The following is a 22636-nucleotide window of genomic DNA, read 5'->3' as shown; positions in this document are numbered from 1 at the left end:
CAACAAATGCTTTATTTTACTTCATTTGCATCAGCAAGGTGCATCCACAACCTGAAAATACAGCACGAAAGTGAAGATTAAGCTAAACATTGACTTGTGGGGACAATGCCTCAAATAACCCCACTAGACAAGATCACAAATCAGAATAATACAAAGGAAACACTGCATATCTCAGCTTAGCACTGGGTTTTCCAAATGTTTTATGTTAAAAAATGATACCAATATTGCATTTGGATATAGAGTCTAAAGATACAGCGGTTCATAACAAAATAAAAGTATAGTGGTTCATAAACAAAAGCAGAGGGCATCTATTGAAAAAGATCTGGCTAAGATCTACAAATAGTCAAGTCTTAGAAACAACAGTTCACCAGACCTTTAGCTCCTCCAAGGAGAGAGATTTTGCTCATTCATCTTCTTATTGCCAAGGCACAGAAAAGATAACACATGGAAAGTCCTTGAAAAATGTTAAATAGATAAATAGGTGTTTCAACTAAAATTACATCCATTAAGATTGATTCAATAAGATTCATGTACCTAGTTAACCATCGCTGAGGACTACTTATTCTATGAGACTTGATGGCACGATTGGACTTAATAGGAGATTGGCAGATTAACTAAGTGGTGAAATTACCAACCCACGGGCCAAAGCACTACAGGAAAAAAAAAAAATCACTCTTAGTATTGTGGATTGGGTAGATGGGATCTTAATGTGGTGTTTAAAATGTGAGTCTCAAATCCTTGTTCTATTTTTGGATAAATTTCCAAACTGCTCTGCGGCATTTCTTTTACTCCACATCACCAAATGAGTTGCTACAACTTGAGACTGTGGTGGTGGAAACTTATTAAAACAGGGGGACAATCATATGTGCAATGATGTGTCCATGGTCTAAATAATCAAACCCCTTGAGTTTGTACTATTGACCAGCACTACATCATTCATTCAATCCACAAAAATTTCTGAAAGCCTTAGATTTGCAAGGTGTTGTGGCAAGGTGCTTTCTGTCATGGCTGTAGGAAACAAAGAATCTTAAAAGGTTAGAAAGAAGTCTTTGCCAGCCTGAGTCTTTTCTCTCTAAAAGTATATTTGATCACTCTCTTCTCAATGCCTCATGGTACTTCTCCTCCTCTACTCTTCCAGTGTTGATGTCACTGCATTAGAGTTCATGTTTATGCGTCTCTGCCTTGTTAAACTGTCAGCTCCTTTAAGGCAGGCAATTAGGCAGTTACCACACTCATGTGTATATGCTGAGCACCTGCACAAATGCTGCTGTAGTCAGCTGTGGAATGCTTGCAATGTGGACTTTGGATTTAAATTCACGCAATCTTCAACCTATACTCCCACCCTCTGTTGAGGTGTTTCATTCTTTAGGTGGGGCTGGTGAGTACACCTGCTGAACATGAACGGAGGCAAGGCCACTGTGAATAACAGGACCAGGTAAGTCTCTTAGAGTTTTTTTTTCATATGATGGGTCATGCTTCCATCCCATTGTATCTGCTCCCGAATTATCAAGATTTCATATCTGAGAATGAACTGGGTTCCTTCAAGCAGGGCTTCCAGATTTAAGAAAGAAAAACACAGGATGCCTAGTTAATTTCGGATTTTACATAGACGACAGATAATTTTATAGCATAAATATGTCCCAAGCATTGCATTTGTACACTTACATTTTATCTAGCAACCCTACCTTTAAGATGATGAGTAAATTGGAGGTAAAGAGGATTGGGTGAGACATTTCTCAAAAATTTTTTGTTGGGCAGAACATTTATTTTCTTTAGCCCCCAGACAATAAATACCACTAGTACCACCTACCATTGTGATAATGAAAAAAAAATAAAGCCACATTTATTCTGTTATGGTGTAATGCCATCTTGGTTTGAGAACCATAGAAAGGGCATAGGTATAGGAATGTACTCCATGAAATCCAGAGTCAGGAAATGCATGTGCCAGGATCCCATAGATATCTTAGTCACCTAGAGTCTCAAAAACAGCTATATAATGTCCATTTCCTGGTTAATACCTCATTCAGACCTCCCAACTAAATTCCTAAGGGCAATCAGAGGCCTGATGGGCTCAAGTCTGTGTATTTGACAATGAATTTTAACCCCTGAGAAAAGATCCATTCATCCCAGATTTCTTACAAGTTTGACATATAAGGGGAAAATTAAAAGTCACCAAATCTGAAAGATCAATTGTAAATACAACGATAATTATATCTTTAACTTGTATGGCGCTTTAAATTTATTCAAAGCACTCGTCTGTCCATTATCTCGTGTGACCATTAGTGTGGTATTTATTAGTGATGAGAGAATGGAATGTCTGCTAAATCTATTGTTACAGCCAATTTGCAAGGTTTGATATCATCAATTTGAAACCACAAATGGGAAGACATTCAGTCTCTTTTTTCCCTTTCAGAAGTCTGTCAGCGCATCTATCAGTTGTGAGCTTTCTCTTAAGTCTTTTTTTATAGTTAGCCCTAGATTTTGTATTAATGTCACAAGAATATTTTCTTTTTGAGCTACTTAGTTGATTATGCTAACTTAAGGTAAGAGTTTTAAATAGAATGAAATCAAAAGTAAATGAAAAAATTTGTGATGAACTGTCTTCCTTTCAAAAACTGTCTGCCTCTTTATGACAATGTCTGGCAAATAGCAGAAACTTGTTGAGTTCTGAATGAATGAGTCAAGGAACGAGTACAGGTGCAAATGAACTTCAAATAAAAGTCTGCTTTCGTCCCAACTTAATTTACTCCAAATCTTGCCAGCCTAATGAAGACTGCCGTTTAAAAGGGTCACACACTAAAATCACAACTTCAGAGGCTAGAGCCATCCAGAAACCATTTAATGCAGCTCCATGCAAAGGAAAGCATTTTTTCAGAGTCATCTGAGACAAAGACATCTATGTCAGTATGCAACAAAAATGCCACAATCATCCAGTAATTAACCATCAAGGCTTACTCTGAGTAGGTGCATTCTTTCCTCTAACATACACTTTCTACTGCAAAGGCCATTTCCTTTCGTCTGGTCATCAGTGAACAAAATTTGGAGCCCGCAGGTGCCTCGCACAGTGGCTAGCACTCAGTGGTTTGATAGCAACATGTTCCCAAGCAAAAGAGAGGATGGAAAGCTCACCTTTTTTTTGAACAGGTTATCATTGTAATAGTTTGGGACTTGTTTGTTCAAATTGCCATCTTCTGTTAATATAAGTTTTTCTCCCAATTCATCTTTAAATTCTTAAGGTTCCCATGCAGAAAGAAGACAGGTCTGATTTGCCCAAATCCCAAGTTCTCCCCACTATGTGCCAAATGACTGAATGAGTAATAGGAATTATCCTCTATTTTAATTCCACGTATTTATTCATCCAATAAGTATTTTCCATGGGCAGCGCCAGGCTAAAGTTACATGTTATTTAATCTTCTTTAATCTTCACAAGTACCCTCTGATGTTGGCATCGTTATGATCTTAATGCTGCATATGAAGAAATTGAGGTTAAGATAGTTTAAGCAACATGCCTAACGTCCTGTCGCATGCCTATGTCACACAACTATAGTGAAACAAAGACTCCAAATGCATCTGCGTGGACCCAAAGGCCATAATTTTGATCTCTACCTCCATACATTTTTAAAAAATGAGGAGTTTTCAGAGAAACAAAGTTACTTTACTGAGTTAGATTCCAAGGACCAGCTGGCACTTGTCTCTTGAGAAAGCGTAGGGTCATTAAGCACCAGCGACAGGAACTGTGCCTTTTCAGATCTCGGGTGCAATCTATAGCAGTGTTGTTTGTAGAAAAGACACACGCACAGATTCTAGCCTTGTAAACCCCTCTCCCCATGTGCTGCCATGCATGCTTTTTGCATGTAACTTTTTTAAATGGCTACGTTTGTGCCACCGTAGTTATGAAATGCCGTGTCAAAACACCTATGCATATATTTACGGAGTGATTTTTCCAGAAATACATTTTTAATGATGGAATATGGTATTAGAGAAAGAGAAAGTTGGGGAGAGGGACGGAAGATGCTTGCAGAATTCCTGTATAGCAAGCACAATAAAAACACAGCTGGACGAGGTGAACCAATAAAAAGCAAGAGAAAAATAGTAACGAGAGATAGAGAAGCTACTTGAGCCTTGTAGAATTTCTCTACCTTAGGGGGACACATCCAAATGCACAACACATAAAAACACATATTACAAGACAAAATTGAAGAACTTCGTCAATATTGCAATGCTATCAGAGCTTTCAGGAAAAAAAGGATGTGAGGAAGCAAATGTTAAGGAGAAACAGCGAGTATAGAAATGGTTCCACTGAGGGACCGATGTGCAGTTCTTCACAATATCTAATGGGACCAGATGACTGAGGACAACTGAAGAAAATAATGGCATGGGGGACGATAGGTCCTAAAACAATTTCCTTTTTTTGTTGTTGAGTGCAATGTCCCCCTCAGCAGCCAAAGAGAGAGAAACAACAGTCTTGGGCTAATGTGACTGTGTAAATGTGTAGTCTCGTGAGAAATCTTTAGTCCAGACAGAATATGGAAGGCAAGATGAAATAAGTATATGACTGAAAATTACTGGACTCACCAACCCAAAATTATAATCAGTAGTTAAAGGATTCATGACAAGGCGCCCAGGTGGCTCAGTCGGTTAATTGTCCAACTCTTGATTTCTGCTCAGGTCATGATCTCAAGCCCCTCATCGTTTCCATGCTCATCAGGGAGTCTGCTCGAGACCCCCCCCCCTCGCTCTCTCTCTCTCTCTTTCGGTCTCTGCTCCTCCCCCCCTTCATGCTCACTCGTGATCCCTCTCTCCAAAAAAATTAAAATTAAGAAAAAATGTTTTAAAAAGGGATTAATGATAATTTTATCTGAATTGTCCTCAATCTCAATCTGGAGTCAGCAATGCACACAGTAGACTTCAATCAAACAGTAGCTATTTAAGGAACATTTTCAAGGTGCTGGAAACTCTGCTGAGAACTTTATATACATCATCTCAACAAGCCTCACTTTTCAGATGAGGTGCCTGACGCTCAGGAAGTGACGCACACTGAGCCACGCAACTAGTAAAAGACAAAGGCGGGTTGGCGCTCAGGTGTCAGACCCCAAGCCCCTTCCTGAACCCTTCTCCCTGAAAAGCAGGCCAAGGGGCAGTGGCCTGAAACGAGATGGCATTTTAGTAGTTATATCACTTTTTACCCTAATTTCCAAGGCAATGCCAACCTGGACATGGTTTAGTGTTTGGAGTCTTCGGCCCCTCAAAGCACAAAGCCCCACACGTTCTCAACCACCCTTCCTCTATCTATTCCCCTCCTCCTGAACATAACCTACGTCCCAGAAAGAACAGTGAGTTTCTGTGGAAAGCCTAGGAGGACGTAGTCTCTTCAATGCTGCATTTCAGTAGAAATGCCCAACAGAGGGTCACGTGACTCTCAGCTGACCCTCGAGTCTCCGCGCAGCTCCGCACATTGAGCGCACTTGAAAAGCCCCGGCGGCCAAATGGTAAACTTCCCCCTGGCACAGAAGCGGCAGGAATGCCAAGGCTGTGCCTGGTAATTAATAGTACTCATCAGTGACGCCTATTGTTTGCTTCAAAGGGTCCGAGGCTCTTTGACTGTGTTATCTCATTTCATTTTCATGCCAAGCCAGTGATGGTAGTATTGCATCTTGTAGATGAAGAAATAGAAGTTCTGTTTACCAATCAAAGCACAAATTAACATCTAAACGTGTTTGCTACATGGTGCAACCTCCCATCCTCTCCAATGGCGTGAGAACCAGAACTTTCTCCTTGCATCTCTCCCAGCAAGGAGAGATCTCCTGAATGAACTGGGAACCATGTATTTTCTACGGATGAAGAACATGGCCAAAACGGACATGGACAGAGCCTGGGGGGTAACCTGTACCATTACCCAAAGGGTGTTTGTGATGGCCATGGAGGGAGCGACGGTGTGGAACACCATTCCACTCCCTGCACAAAAAGGAATAGAGAACTAGAAGTACTTGCCTGAGGCTCACAGTGAGTGATCCACCTGAGACAGATCATTTTTGCATAAGACAGGGAAGGCAAAGGCACACCATGCCGGACTTAGCATTATAAAGTAAGCATACAGAGGGCTCGAGAACCACATTCCTCAGCCTCCCTTGCCTTCCCTGTCAATGAAGTCTTCCGTAATTATTTGTGACTGATGTTCCTGGAAATGTGTGAATTGACAAATCCATTTCTTTCCCTTTAGCTTTGGGATGATGTAGACATGAGATGGGGGTAGGGAAGGTAGGGTGCCCTGGCTTTGACTTTGGAGTCAGCCGACCTGAGGCCCCATGACTCACCAGCTGGGGCTCACTGGACCAAGTTTCCATTTTCAGAAAAGACGCTTTTCAGCTCCAACAGTCTTTAACTACTCATCTGCCGACAAAAAGGGAATTACCTGTCTCAGCTCTCTTCCCCACTTGAGATTCCATGTCACGCAAGGAGAAAACTACCTCTTGGAACTGCCCACTTTTCCAGCTGCTGAAGAAACACCTTCTTGACACTTCCACCAGGCAGGCATGCACAGCTCAATTTCAGGGCCCGCTAACCTTGTCCACCTGGCACCTCTCAACACCAACCTCACCCCCTGTCTTCCAAGAAGACACCAGCAGTCTCCATCTGGGCCAGTCATATCCCACCTGGGGAGGGAGTTTCACCCCCATCAGGAGAGGAAAGGGCTTGGGGACTGGAGAGGCTGGAGGGACATGATTAATACAGAGGAATTTTCTGAAAGAAAACCTGTATGCTAGCTCCGAAAGCATAATTATTTCCTGAACTATTATATCGCTGGTTCCCCGCTCTAGCGTAAAATAGATCAGACCATATCCTAGAGCTGATTTGAAAACACCAGCAGAGCACCTCGGGTTACATTCTTCCCACTTTAGAAAGTCTAGTGATCTAGGTCAAGGAATTGTTTTGCCAACATTCTGTTTGGTGTTATAAACTTTTCCCCAAATGTCCATTATTCATTCAATCATTCATTCCACAAATATTTATTAAGCACCTACTACGTACAAGTTCCTGTATTAATCTGAGAATTCAGCAATAAATAATAGAAAGCTTATGTTCACATGGAGATGACATTCTAATAGGATGGTGACAGACACCAAATAAAGAAGCCAACACATATTATAGGATTTACTGTAGCTTAGAGATAAGATATCTTAGAGCCAGACGGACCCTGTAAACGCTGAGAGATGGGGAGAGAGAAGGAAAAAAAAAATTTTTTTTTTCCAGTAAGGGCCAAAGAAACCCCATCTGGCACATTTCTTGGTACCTAAGATAAATGTAATTTGGGGAAATTCTTTACATACAGAAATGTAAGAGCCACATCTTGTTTTCTTGCTCAGAAATCCAGGGCTGTCAGCTCCCCACGAGGTCTCGAGCAAGAGCTGCAGCCTCCTGCCCAGCGCGGCAGGTGTGTTCCCAGCCTGGCACAGGCTGTCTGGACCGCGAACGGGTGAAGGTGTCAGCGCCAGAGCTGGGGGCACGGCATAAACAGTGTGTGTCGGGCGTTCTAGGCGTGCTTCCGCTTCCCTGTCTCCCCGTCCTGGGCTGTCAATCACCTGTCACTTGCCCGCACATCAGCAGCGTTGTGCACATCACCGGGCTGTCAGCAAAGCAGCTGATGAGCCTCGGCTCCAAACTGTCAATCATCTTTGTTTCTCTTCTCTGTTCGGGAAATATTTTGGCTCACAGAAACAAAGAAACCTGGACAACAATGGCTTTTATATAGTCAGGCGTTTACTGCTGTGTATGGGTATAAGTAATCATGCCTTACCCTCAAATGGTGTTGGGGTTGGGGTTGGGGGGTGGGCAGAGGGAAGATCGAGACCCTGTTGCATTAGTACAATGTACTTTAAAACTGTAATTCTAGTTCCCTGAGCAGACCCTGATGGATTCACAAACCAAAAAAAAAACAAAAAACAAAAAACAAAACAAAACAAAGAAACCCACAGGAACATAAAACAATGATAACTTGAAGTTATCTGAGCTTATGCCTCAAAGGAAAATAAGAAGGCTCAGAGGATGGATGACTGCATGGTTTAAAATTATTCACCATTGATCGGGCAGGCTTTTGGGAAGAGAGTAATTGTTGGATTGCAGAGTTCATTTATCTCCCAGGACTTGTGAAACAGCGGCTTCTGCACCCGACTTCCCTACTCTGCAGGGCATGAGGCTGCTCGGGGACACCCGCACACAGGGAAGCAAGTTCACTCTTCGGGACCCCGGTGAGCTGGGCTGGCCAGTGCTTACGACAGGAGTCATTACGTTTAATGCAAAGACACTCTAAAACAGCCCATTGCCTGGCACACCAGCAGCCCCTCTTGCCCAAAATACTTGTTAGAAATGTCCCGCACTCGTAAAAGCCCACACCAAAGAAATCTAAAGAGATGCTCCTGGCAATGAGTTCCAATTGGGCAGCAAGTTCAAGTTGTCCCGCTCTCTCCAGTTTGCCACTTGGGCAAAATCACCATGCATGTATTAGCATAATTAATCAGGTCGTCATACAATAGATCTAAAGACTACTAAGTTGTCCAAAGTCCTCTAAAGTTAAAAACAAACAAACAACTCCAGCAGCTTTGAAATACATTTAGCAACAATCAGATCTTTTAATCATGTTTATCATGAGCCCTATTATCTATCAATTGCTCAACTCTCTGGATTGACTGGTTCACACACACGGGGGTTGGTTCCATGATCATCCTGTGTTTGTGACATTTGGGATGTTTTACCCTCTGACAGATCCTTTCATACGTGCAATGCTGATTTCTGAAAACACATCTCTTTCTGATCTAACCGGACATTAATTGCTTTTGTGCTGATGTTTCTATGCCTCTTGGTCTTACAGCACAACTAGCAAATCTGATCTCTGACAAGTTGGCCGACCCTAATCAGGACGGATCAGCTGCTACCCAAGGTGCCACAGGCAGTAATTTGAGGATCTTTACAGAGTTATCACTCGCTGGAAAGACAAGGAACTATAATTCTGTCAACGCTCATCCAAAACTGTATGTTCAGAGCAGCAGCGGTGGCCTCTCCCCCGNTTATCACTCGCTGGAAAGACAAGGAACTATAATTCTGTCAACGCTCATCCAAAACTGTATGTTCAGAGCAGCGGTGGCCTCTCCCCCACCCCCAAGAAAAGGTAGCACTTGTCAAATAAATACCTGAGATAATTGATAAGAAGAAATTAGGAGGCTGTGACTGATACAGTGACTGTGAGAATTTCTTCTTTTTTGTTTTTTTTAAAGGAGCCTTCAGAAGCAGAACCTCGGGCATAAAGTGTCAGCTGTCAAGGATAAAGGAGGGTCCCAGGGAAGGGGTGGGTGGAAACCCCGCAATCCAGCTCCCACTTATCATTGGGTGACTTGGTTCATATTTGCCTCACTCGCTAAACAGACAGGTGACCAAACATTCTCAGCCTCGAAGGAAAGCTCTCTCAGCGACTCAGGCTGCCACCCGGTGACAAAGCCATGATGGGAAACGAGAGCCTTGTCAGGAGTGGGAGAGTTACTGTCAGGCTGTCAGCCCTGCGCTATTCTCCGAAGACCCCTGTGGCTTTCTTACAGGCGCGAAAAGAAGGAATATTAGAAAATAAACTTCTTTCTTACTGTATCGCTTTGGTCCATCTTCCAAACAAAATGAAAGGGTTAATGTGGCGTCGTCTTCAAAAAACTCGGTGGCAAACGCGTCCCACCAGAGGTTGTCGCTATCCTGCAAAGAGACAGATCATTTATTTAACAGGCAAGAGCAGAAACTACCTCAAAAGAGGAAAAGGAAAGGAAAAGAAAGACAAACGCAGTCACCACTTGCTTGTTACTCAAGCATATGTGTGTGGGTGTTCTAGAAGGCGGGTGGGCAAGCGTGTGGTCACTCCTCAAATTAATTGCCTCAAAGGGGGACCAAATTCCAATTCAATAAATGAGTTAATGCAAACTGAATGAAAATTAATTCTCCAGGACATATTTGGGGAGATTTAATAAATGTACTTTGGAACACAATGTAACATTTTTTAACAAAAAGGTTTTTACATTTCGTGTAACATACAGTCAACTTCTTTTTGGTCTCTCTTCCTCTTTGCTCTTTTAAGGATTTGATTTTACAAACAGAAACCACCATATCACAACTAGATTCAGGAGAGTACATTTTTAAAAGGTAATGAATTCAAAAAGGGGTGTGTGTGACTTGTGGCCCTTCCCTATGCAAATGTCCTATGAGACAGGCACTGTCACGTGGGTATGTTCAGACAGATGATACACAGCGGTCCACGGTGGCACAAACACCCGCCACATGCATATGGATTGTTCTTGACGATTGTTTTAAGATGATGTGCGATCCTGTTGCCTCGTTATGAACATGATTATTAAAAATACAGCCGTTCAGCAGAAAGCAAACTGTCCATGTGGACTCTGTTTGTCTTGGGTCAAGCGTCTCTTGCTCATCCAGAACACTTTGGAACTGGCCCAGTTTAAGGCAGTTAAAATCACTGTTAATCCTTAGGGGGGCCCGGAGGTTCCCATAACAGTGAATCGGGAAGGTTATGCCGAGTGTCATATTCAAAAAGGGGGCATCATACCTGGCCTCGTGCTCTGCACCTTGCCCCATGTACCCCCAAATTCTTAAGCACAATCTTTTCCCAGGGAATTGCTGGTCAGTGCCAGACTTTAGCAGGAGATGTTCTGCAGCTGCCTGTTAGACGAGGGAGGAGCAGTTCCCCACTCGGTGGCCCCCACTGCCGTGGCCCTGGCGGAGACACTGCAAGCCTCTCTTCTTCCCGTTAAGTTGCTCTGCTTATGACAACATTAAGTTGTTGTCCCTGGCAGGCATCAGGAATGAGAGCCTTCAGTCCTGGCAAGAATAATTAAAGGGCCACCGAAGATTGATGCTGTCTGTTTTCATTTCAGAAAAGCAACAGCTCACGCAAATGAATTTTTTGGTTTCTCTCTCCGCCCCCCCCCCGCCCCCGGCTTCCTCCCAATCACCACACCAAAAGCCAACACTTTTCTTGGTAAAACATAGTAAATATAAAAGCACCCAGGGGTGATTCATGGCTCCACATACAACTACCTCTCCTTTTTTTCCCCAAAACAAATATTTATTGAGTACTTATTACGTGCAGGTCCTCAGAGCACACAGCTGATTGAGAGACTGATCCCTACCCTCAAAGGGCTCAAAGCCACGTGCAGGGGGCAGCCGAGTGAGCGACTAACAGGCAGCCTCCCTCCAGACCCAAGACCACAGCATGAAGCCTGGGTGTCATGGAAGCTGTCAGAGTTTCTAGAAAAATCAGTGGGCTTGGAAATGGAAGAAGCAGCTGGGGAAAGAAACCCCATTTGAGAGCCTGGGTACACTGGTTTAGTTTATTTCAAATTGCTACACAGATGGAAACAGAACAATAGTTAACATTTAGTGAGTGCTTACCACATGCCAAGCATTATTCTAAGTGCTTTATGTGTATTTTCCCTCTTACTTCTTACTACCTCCCTGTTTCTTGTTTGTTTGTTGTTGGTTTTGGGTGGGGGTTTTTTTTGGTTTTTTGTTTTTTGTTTTTTGGGGTTTTTGTTTTGTCCTCTCTCTCCTGTATAATTTAATTTTCTTGTGAGCAGGGGCTCTCTTTTGCTCCCTGTGCTATGTCCCAGGCCCCTGAATGGTGTCAAGCCCACGGTCTGACTCAATAGAAGTTGTCAGTGAATGAATGAAGTCGCTCCCATTATGTATTACCCTTACTTTACAACCTCAGAAACCAAAACACAGGTGGTAAATGTAACTTGCCAAGTACACCCAGCTGATAAATAGCGGAGCTGAGATTTCGACTCTGACCCCTTGACCTCCAAGCCCCAGCCTCTGCCTGACTCATTTCTCTGGCAGTCCTTGCCAAGGCAGAGGTTAGGACTTAGAAAGGAGGGAGGGAGAGTGAAAAGGGACTATTTTGTCTCAGATTGGTCTTTTTGTCCAGATCCCTGCTTCCCGGTACTGCCCTGCTGCCAGGATTCACACCCAGGAGGGCACTCAGCATCCCACCTCGCACCGTGCAGTGCCCCACGTGGTACGACGTCAGTGGCAGAACTCACGCCTATGGGCGACCCTCAGACCCAGGCTTCATCCCAACACCTTGTCTCTCCAGCAATGTGAGCACGGACAATTTATTTTACCTTCCTGAGCCTGTTTCCTTTCTTGCAAGTTGAGGAAAATAATAAGAACAAAACAGTAATAATTTTCTTGCAGAGTACATGTGACAACGACCACCATACTAATAATTTTCTTGCAGAGTACATGTGACAACGACCACCATACTAATAATGTGAGGATTAATAAATTAGTGGGTCTTAACTCCCCAGCAGAATGGCCAGGACACACTGAAGATCAATAAAATGCCCCTTTCCTGCCTCTACCTACTATCTTTAACATCATTTTTTAAGGAAGGAGGTGTTGCATGCTCTAAAGAACCACACCAAAAATGCACTTTCCAAAAGCAGCCTGTTGATAAATCAAGCATGTTTCTTCTTATTCCAACTACTTATAATGCATTTACCTGGCAGTGGCACCTGCTTGCAACAGAGCTAAAACTCAGAACAGAGGTATACCAACTCTCTTTTGCCCTAGTGATTGCTCCAAGGCCCTGCGACTTGATCAGATCCTGCACCTGCATTTGCCTGTCATCTAACTCCGGGTTTCTGGCATTCCCACTAGGAAATGGAGCAGTGAAAGTGAAAAGCCCAGGGAGAATCCAGGCTGATCTGAACACCCTGGCTGCAAAGGAAGGACTCAGGCTGACGTGAAGAGTACAAGGAGAAGCCATACAGGATCCACAGCACCTAGACACTGGAGGGTCTCCGGGAGCTGAGAAAGGCACAGTGATCCAAGAAGGGGACATGCCCTTCGATTCCACCAGCTGCAGTGGAACATAAGATGAGTCAGTGTCTCAGGAAATGTCAGGACAGGTGCCGTGGGAGTAGGTAACATCAGGTAACTCTACGCACAAAAAAAATCAATTGGCTTTGGTTAAAAGGACATTTCAAAACTAAAAATGAAAAATGTAATTATGCCAGACACAGAATAGTTACAAAATATGAATATTTTTTGGGTTGCCTGATTGAATGAATGAATGAATGAAATTCTTTAGCGTACTATTTCAGACCCAACTCAAGAAACACTCTACAAAGTTTTCAAGAGACCTTGATTTTGTCAAGGTCAAGGTCAAGAGACTTTGTCTCTTGGCTGATATTTCTAAAAGGCACACCAATTTTTTGATGCATTTTTAAATTATAATTGTCAACTGTCCCCTGACACGCATATATGAAGCTTTTGAATTAGTCTTTAGTTATGAGAGGATAGGTGTTTATGTAGCAAAGGGAATAAAAGGAGTAAAGCTCTGACAAAAATTGCTAAATGTCAAGTATAAGCCAGTCTTGTGTTGACTGTGCGTGAAGGAAGCAGATGATGGAAAGAGCACACGTGTGGGGGGGCCCTGGGTTAGCAGTAGTACCCAGAACCCAATATTTTCTCAGGGCTGTACATGTGTTGTACCCTCTTATATTCACAACTGTCCAAAGTGCTACCGAGGGGTTGAACAGGCAGCCTTATAGAGAATTGATAGCTTTAACCTCTATGTCACACTGACTTCAATATGTGAATCCTGCCTCTTATTAGCTGGAGAACCCTAGGTGAGTCACCTGACTTCTTTGCATCCATTTGCCCATGTATCAGGTGGGAATAAAAATCCCAGTGCCCTCTGAGGACTCAAAAGGCACCGCCTAGCACACAGTGCCTGTTCAAGAAACAGCAGCTATTATTTTTCATCATTGTTTCATTTGACTCTTAAAATCGTTATAAATAGAGAATACGAATTTCAGAAACGTTAAACTACTCAGTAAAGATCAGACAGCTAGAAAGTAGTAAATCTAAAGTTCACTTACAAGTCTGCCTAACTCTGGTCCAGTTTTTAACATTGATTTTATTTTTTAGAGCAGTGTTAGGTTCATAGAAAAATTAGGAGAGCCGACACAGATTTCTGTTGTATCCCCTGCCCCCACACATGCACAGCCTCCCCCACTACCAATACCCCCCACCAGACTGGTTCCTTTGTTACAACTGATGAACCTACCAGGCCATGATTGTCCTCAAATAATTCTGTTTACAAAGTGATTTTTCACCTTAGGTTGAAGATGGAAGGTGGTTCACAAGTGTAGAAGGAACGGCCAGCACTGCCTAGAGGAAATTCTGCCAGAGCAGATCCCTGACTCGGGCATTTTCAGATTTTATTCCCTTTCCCCCAGCTTCACGTGCTTGCCCTGAAAATCAACTTCTTTATATACGTCTTCCTTCCATTTTGCTGCCTACTCTAGTTCCTGAGATCAGTTAGGCAATTTGGTAGAAGACATTTGCATAATAATGAGGCTAGGTGCCCAGGCTGGCTAAAAGGCAGCTACAAAGGCTTCTGTGCAACCAAATCAGAAACCTCTGGCAGCTCAGCCAGTCCTGAGTGGTAGAAGCTCAGTTCTTGGCTCACAGCCGCCTCCTGAGCTGTGGGCAACGATAACAAATCAGCGCCTCCACCGTTCAACTGCAGTCATCTAGAATGACAGGAGCCACAGGTGCTCTGCTTGGCCACTTGGGAAGAAGAGCAAGGGGCCAAGGGAGTATAAAGAAAAATGGCCTGGTTAACATTCTGCAGTTGTCCCTATAGGCTAGCGCTCCTGCCTCTTGACTGTAAACCTCTCACCTCCATCTTTGGAGAAACGGAAAAACCACACAATTCCCAGTTCTCCTTGCAAAGCAGGCAACATAGCCAAGGGTAGCAGGTCGACCAGTGGGAGGCTGCATGAGTAACGTTGCCAAGCTGTTTTGGAGCAAGGATTCCAAGCAGAAGCTTCAGTAAGTCTGAAGTTTGAAGGGCATGAGGCTCAATCCCCTGAAATCAAACTAACTTGGGAGATTAGCCAAGAAATGCCTTGAGACTGACAGGTAGGTCCAGATCGATGTTTTGGGACTTCCAGGTAAAGGTTATAGTAAGTGACCTCCAAAACAAGCCAAGGGCCCAAGGTCTTCCTCCTAGATGTGTGGAATGCACGTGCAAGGCAGTTACTAGCAGTTATAATAGATATGACATTCAGTATCCATATGGTAAAGACATTCTATCCGGGAAAAAGCCATTCTTACCACAGTGAAAAGGGCCCAGCATAGTCAGTTTGCCTGTGTAGCCAAGGGACCTCGGGCAACTTATCTTTCTGAACTAAGGGTTCCTGGTTAACCATCGCCTGCCTCCCTGTCTTTGCATATGTTGCTCTTTTGGCCTCAAATGTACAACACACACCGAGTTACAGTCTTTGCACTCCTTTTTCACTGTCTCCTGTGCTAGGAAACCTTGAAAACTCTACCCCCGTTAGCCCGTGAGTCAAATTATAATTGAATCACTGCCTTATAATCCTCTAGTAAACTGGGAGATACTTAAGGGAGGGACGAGGCGTTAGGCATGGCCCCATCCTCAACAGAGCACCCACATATAGATTATCCAACAGAGGAGTCGAAGAATGGAACTAGCCGGTGAGAGGCCATACCCCACAGACTGCTCTGGTGCTGCAGGAGTCTCGAGAATCTGAACTCAGAGGCCAGGGAACCAAGACGGTGTTCAAGCTAAGCCGTCTCTCTGTCTCACTTTCCTTCCGTGAGCAGATGCGTCACCAATGCACGGGAGAAGTTCACATGGAGACAGAAATTTCCAAAATGATCTCACACCCATGTTGCCATTCTATTGTGCCACTTTTGGGGTATTTTTCTTGTCCTTTTCAGCAAAACGTGGGTTAAATGAATACACTTCACTGACTGTAACTTAAATAAGTGGGGTTTCACTTTATTAATTTTTTACAATAGGGACTAGAAGATAATGTGAAGACCCATGGGCCCGTTATCCAGAATTAACAATTATGAAAATAAGATCTTGTTTTCCTTTTTAAAAGGAATTAAAAATTATAAATAAAAATAAATGTCTTGGGTCCCCATATCTTGCTCTGGTTTTTCCTCCTTTCCCCCAGGCTCCCATAAACAACTGTCTCATGGAATTCATACGGCACTTCCTACCCCATCTTTTATATTTATACACACATATGACTCCATTCAGATATGGTCTTATTTTATGTTTTTAATATTTTATTTAAGTGATATCATACATTATGTTCCTTTCTTTAAACTTGCTTTTTTTTCCCCATTCAACATTGCTTTTTGGAGACCTATCTATTTTATATATTAGGGCTTGTTCTTCCCTTGTATAAGCTACATAATAGTGCACTGAATGAATGTAATATATTTTACTTAAGCATTTTGCTACTAATGATCTCTAGACAGTTTCTAATTTTTTGCTATTACAACAAGGCTGCGATAAGTATCTTCATAGTGTCCCTTTGTGCACATGTGTAAGAAGTTCTCTGGGGCATATGTCTAACTTGGTTATACATAGGCATAGGGTATGTCTATATTTTGGCTGTTACATTAAGAGGTCTCTGTGCTTCCAAATTGAAGCCTTCTGGTCTGACTGATTCATGGGTAAAGATAAAGCAAGGTGCATTTCTAAGCAATGTCTTTCCAAGTGGGATCTAATAAGAGGATCAACATAATTACAAAACAGAGTCCAGCTTGCCAGGAGAAGGATGAGCATCTGAAAGTCCAAAGAAGATGCAATAATGGAATAATAATAAACCATTAAATTAAAAAATGAAATTAAACAATTTGCCTATTATTCTCTTAAGGCAGAGTGTATCTCAGGGGTTTCATTAACCAAAAGGAGGATTATTTCTTGATGCTGACACAAGAATGAAAGCATAGGTTCTTTGTGGTCCTTCAAAATAACTCAAGAAACCGAATCAGCATGGGAGGAGGTGGGGGGTCCCGCTCTGCACACCCTGCCTGCCACTAGGCTCCTGATCGAAGCCATGCCTTTTCCAAGCAGACAGGTCCTCCCAATCTTGCTGTTGTCTGGTACCTGAACAGTACATATTTAGTGTTTAGTGAATATTAATAAGTAAAAAGTGGATTCTTTTCCCAAAGCTGGAAAGTAACAATAGCAGAGAGCAGCCTCCAGGTAAATAACGATGAAATTAAGTCAGCCTAAACACAGGCAAGGAGAGTGGTGTCGACAATTCTCGTATATTTTAATTAGGCAAAAATGCCACAGAATCTTCTCCACTCCAAACAAACTCCTGTACGCATTTCTGTGATTAAAATCCTTGGTCCTTTTGTCCCATCTCACAGGTGAGTCCAGGTACCACTGGCAGCCAAATCATATATCAGGATGAGAGATGCACTCAGGTCAAATAGCAGAAGAGAGGCTTAATTACATTCAAAAATCCACAAAAGCATTTTCCTTCCATCCCAGATTCTCTCCTGTTCCCATTTCCGTCTCTCCACCAAAAACAGGATCCCGGTGCTAGGGCTGCCCCCCGGCATCTGTAACTTAAGCACTGACAGGTTATGTGGGATTTTTGCCAGAGTAATTATTTTTCAATTCAACAATAATGAGAAATTACCATGGCAACCACTTGTCACGTGGCACACATACACCCCCTCTAAAGAATGAGACCATACATAAAGCATCTATTTCTTGAAAAATGTGTTTTTTTATTAAAATAAACTTAAACAGGTCAAAGTGGAGAGGGTGTATGAAGGGGTCTGGAAACAGGAAGATGAGAAGAGCATTGACTTTCTTTAGCATCTCGTGGTTCTAGAAAATAACACCTTATGACCCTACCTCCTTGTGCCCATGCATGGACAGCACTCTATTAATTTGTATCTTACCAGTTCGGTCACTCCCATTTTACCCATGTCAGCTAACCTCTCTCAGAAGACACTGAAGAAAGAATGAGCACGCTCAAGGACAGAGGCAGAAGCACACTTGGTCGTCCTTGTTTCCCAGAATTTCTTTGCCCGTCACACTCCTGTATTGAGACAGGAGACAATAAAGAGCCCCAACCTCATGTCTTTCCTTTCGTGGACGCCCCCTCCCACTAAGGGAGTGCAGGTCACTTACTTTCTCTAACTGCAAAAGTCTTTTCACTGCCTGAATCCCTAGCCACGTTTTCTTCGCACCATGTATCAAGCCACGTTTATTCCAATTAGCCACAGTTGATCATCGCAGTCAACAGTTACAGAGCACTTACTATGTGCCAGTCACCATCCTGAACATGTTGAGTAATATAAACCCTTGAAATTTCACAAAGACCCTGGGGGATAAGTCCTTCTAAGAACCCCATTTTATAGATGTTAAGACCGAGGCACAGAGAAGTTCAGTATTTGTTTAAGATCGCAGAGCTATCAGGTTGCAGGAAGTGCAAACACAGGGACCCTGGCTCTTGAGCTGGGGCTCTTATAACCACTCTAATATGATGTTCCTTCATCCAAAACAATGTTCTTCAAGATACCTACTGTCTTCTTACTTGTTTCAACATCCGATAGTGCTAAGTGCTTTGAATGGTTGGGGCTTTCTTGAACAGAGAGCCCAAAGCAAGGCTGTCCACATCTGTGGAATTCTACCTGAAGAATAAAAGTGGGGAATAAAAGTGATACGGTCGCATCAGTTGCTCGAACCACCTAGTAATTGCTGGAGCATGTGACGGACACAGGGAGAGCATTCGAAATCCCCTCTTTTTATTTATCGTGGGATTTATTTTTTTTATTCTCATGTCCCTGGGATTGCATTTTTCTTCTCTCCTTGTCATCTATGATTTTGCTCATTCTCGGCTAAATTGCATCTTATTTAACCATAACCATTAGCTCTCATCTTAACAGAAATTTTAAAATGCCATGTTATCAAATAGTAAATTATGTGTCCTGATAGAACATCTCAGGGTTCAACTCACAATTCAAGGCTTCCCTTCAGAAAACACTCACTATATTTCACTCTTTAGTGCAAGTGGGTCCCACCTTGGGAAAGCAGTTATTAAAACAGGCAGAAAGACCAGACTTGGCATCCAGCAGATATGGGTCTTGAGCAAAAGTCATATCAGTGTCTTTTTCCCGAAACACCTGGGAAAATTCACGCATTCCGATCTTCATCCTTGACCCACTAAATCATTAATTAATTGTGAGCATTCCAAAGAGAAACGTTATTGATGATAATCTAAAAATAATGACTAAAATGTACACATGTTTTATGTCCCTGAAGCTGAACTTTTTGCCCCTGGACTTATCATAACTATGATGAAGGAATAATTTTCTTTGAATTCCTGTAAGCTGTATGAGGGTAGGATTTATATCCATATCTTGTACATTTTGCAGACAGAGCACGAAATACCTGGCCAGAAAGCAACAAATTAATACTTGATTTTGTGATTATTGAAATTGCATAATTTAACAAAATAAATATGTATTTAATGAAAACCGAGCATATTTTCAGAACTCTGAAGAAAAACAATAGTTGTCTTTTCATGATGGTTGAACACTTACACTGTCTTCTCCGTTCACGTGCCTGGTACACAGAGGTATTAAATATTTAATAGGTGAATCAATGAAAATGCTAAGAGTTTTGCAATGAATTATTTCCTAGTCTTCACAGTATCCCGATCAAATTGGTACCATTTAAATGAGGAAACTGGTGTTTCAGGAGGTCACAGACCAAGTAAGAGGCAGCACTGGAATTTCGTTCCCAATCGTTTTGATTCCTGGACATTTGGTTCTATCCACAGAGCTTCACTGCCTATTCTAATCTCTACTATTCTGGTGAGAAGGACTAATGTTTTCTTGATAATTAAACTCCCTGTTTCCACTCCAACATCTCTCACATATCAAAAATAATATATTGGGGACCCCACGCAAATCCACTTTGAAAACGACACAGGAAGGCATTAGTCCAGAAGCAGGGGTCTTGGGGCACCTTGGTGGCTTAGTCGGTTAAGTGTCTGCCTTCTGCTCAGGTCATGATCCCAGGGTCCTGGGATCGAGCCCTGTCTTGCCTCGGGCTCCCTGATCAGCAAGAAGTCTGTTTCTCCCTCTGCCTCTCCCCCCCAACCCCCACTTGGGCTCTCTCTCAAATAAATAAACAAAGTCTTAAAAAAACAACAAAAAAAGCAGGGGTCTTGTTGGTGGCCCCTCTGTGGCGTGAGCACCATAGCTCCTATGACGTCACAGCACCTAGGCGCTGGGGGTCCTGAGTTGCAGCATAACGTGATGAGGCAGCAATTCGTATATCTTAAGAAAAGCTCATCATAAAATCATGTACAAATGTTCTGTTCCAACATAAACACAGCAGGCAGGAGAGCATTTCTGGAAATGCTCGCGAGATGCAAAAGCTTGTTTTTGTGACCTGCTCAACTGCACGGGAATCAAATGAAGGGATAATTCCTGGAGTCACCACTAAAAACTGGAAGAGACTGGCCCGGGACTGAGGCATGAGGGAGCCACTGGAAAAGAAAACTCAAGTTTTTCCTTCTTCCTACTTGGGAAAAATGAAAAAAAGATTTTTGTTCACAAAGATAAATAGAAGAAAACGAGCGTATTCAGTAGATAGGTTTATCTTGACGACGGTTGAGGTTTATCTTGACGACGGTTGAAGGTTCCCATTCTCTTCTCCACTTACACATCTGTTTACCAGAGGATTTAGATTCTCTGTAATTCGCCAGTGACCCCCATGCCTGTACCACGGCTCTCAGCGTCTCGCTGGGTCTCCAGAACCGTGGCGCCAGCTGCCTCACCGACCTCCCCCCTGGGGAACCGAGGAGGCATCGCAGACGCAACATGGCCGAAGCCAGACCCACCCCCAGTTCCACCCCATGCCAGGCCTCTTCTCCCCAGGCTTTTCCCTCTCAGCAATGTAATACCAGTTTTCCAGTCTCCTCGACCCACCTTTAAGGACACATTCTTGATTCCTCTCTTTTCCTAAGCCCACACTTTCACTCTGTCAGCAACTCCCATGAATCCACTTTCAACATTTGATGGAACCCATGCACATTCCTCTCTCTCTGCCACCACTGCTCCTCTGGGCATCCAGTAACTCCAGCATGGACAACAGTAACCACTTCCTCGTCCTTCTCTCCACCAGGACCCTGGGTCTCCTGAAGCTGTGCTCTGCAGAGAAGCCTGTGTGACCTTTAAACAATGTTGCTGGTCTCATCACTCCCTGTGACAGCCCTCCCATGGCTCCTCATTGCTGCTTTTGCCAGGGAGTACACTGCCCGGCGTGGTCCGGACTTGGTCTTCCTCTCTGGCTTCAGTTCACTTCACTGTCCCCACAGAGTGTAGATCCAGACCCCTGACACAGGGACCTTGCTTCTGCTCTGGGGCCACACTCTCGCTCTGCCATAGGGCCCTTTGCATTAGCTATTCCACCACCGAGTGGATGACTTTCACCTGCTTGGCATGTCTTTCCCTTCCTTGTCGTTCAGGTCTCAGCTTCCTTGTCCATTGTGACCATGCTATCTATAGGATCCAACTCACTATCACATCAATCAGTGTTTTTCCTCCAGGAAGTACTTATCACTAGATTTTTAAATTTGTTTACTGTCTTCCTACCTCCTGGAAAATGCAAGTTCATTGGGAGCCCAGGATCCTGCTGCCTGCTTTCCTGTGGAACCAGGCACATATTGGGTGCTTAGTAAATGACTGAATAAATGAATATACCAAAAATGTGCTAAACAAACAAGAAAAGAGAAAAGAGAAATCTATTGAGGAGACCACCTTAATTGCTTCCACGGGGCAACCATTCCCAGACTCAGACTTGCCGTAGCCCAGTTGACTGCAACTACATAATAGAGTACCAGGAACTTACCAGAATCTTTATGCACTTTAATTTTTTAAATAAATATATGCCATGAATTAAAAGCATTAAAAATATTTATGCCCTTTGACTCAGTAATTCTATTTCTGGGAATCCATCCAAAAGACATAATCCAAAAATATGTAAATGCTTTATCCACAAAAATATTCACCATAGGAGCATTCATAATAGCATAAAAACTAAAACAATGTGTGGCCCTACAAGAGAGGAATGATTCAAGAAACCATGATAAGTCCACTAGGAAAAGAAAGAGGAATCTTTAAAAATAATGTGTCCCCATGGTTTGTAACGATACGGAGACATTCTTATGTTCTAATGTAAAAGGAAGAAAGCAAATGGAACACGGAGCAGGACAGCATGGCGGAAGCCAAGTGTACAGTCGAAACGGCCGTTCTAGAGACTCGGGAGAGGGCGGACTGTTTGATAAGCAGGGTGGAAAAACTGGCTTTTCACATGAAAAAGAAATAAATAAGTCTGATTCTACCTCACATAACCAAATGTAAATTCCAAATGGATTAAACATATACATGAAGAAAAAACTTTCAAGCCATTAGCAGGTAGGAGACTATCGTGTATGATCTCAGCACAGGGGAAACTTTTGTCGACAGCACACTACAAGGACAAATCATATGAGAAACAAGCCATCCATTTGAATATATCAAAATATAAACATACCATATGACAAAAGACACTGTACACAATGCTACAATCTAAGTAACAGGCTGGGAGAGAGAGGTAGTAACTAGAATATATAATGAACTGTAAAAAATCAGAAATCATGTTGAAACACTGTATCGTACACCTGAAACTAATATTACACCGTATGTTAACTAACTGGCATTAAAACAAAAACTTTTT

The 22636-nt window shown here is 42.9% G+C and overlaps 1 protein-coding gene across 9 annotated transcripts in view; it reads right to left on the bottom strand.

The window, feature by feature from the left end:
- The window catches only part of LDB2 (LIM domain binding 2), a 381995-nt gene that overhangs the window by 235498 nt on the left and 123861 nt on the right, over positions 1-22636 (bottom strand). For all 9 annotated transcript variants that reach the window (XM_011221061.3, XM_011221060.3, XM_011221058.3 and 6 more), the window contains exon 2: positions 9630-9732. In XM_011221061.3, the coding sequence (XP_011219363.1) occupies positions 9630-9732 (103 nt within the window). The remainder of the gene's footprint in view (positions 1-9629; positions 9733-22636) is intronic.

Source organism: Ailuropoda melanoleuca, chromosome 11 (genome assembly GCF_002007445.2).
Source record: "Ailuropoda melanoleuca isolate Jingjing chromosome 11, ASM200744v2, whole genome shotgun sequence".
Classification (NCBI taxonomy): Eukaryota; Metazoa; Chordata; class Mammalia; order Carnivora; family Ursidae; genus Ailuropoda; species Ailuropoda melanoleuca.
The sequence above is the reverse complement of the archived record's forward strand: the minus strand, read 5'-3'. Positions and strand labels throughout refer to the sequence as shown.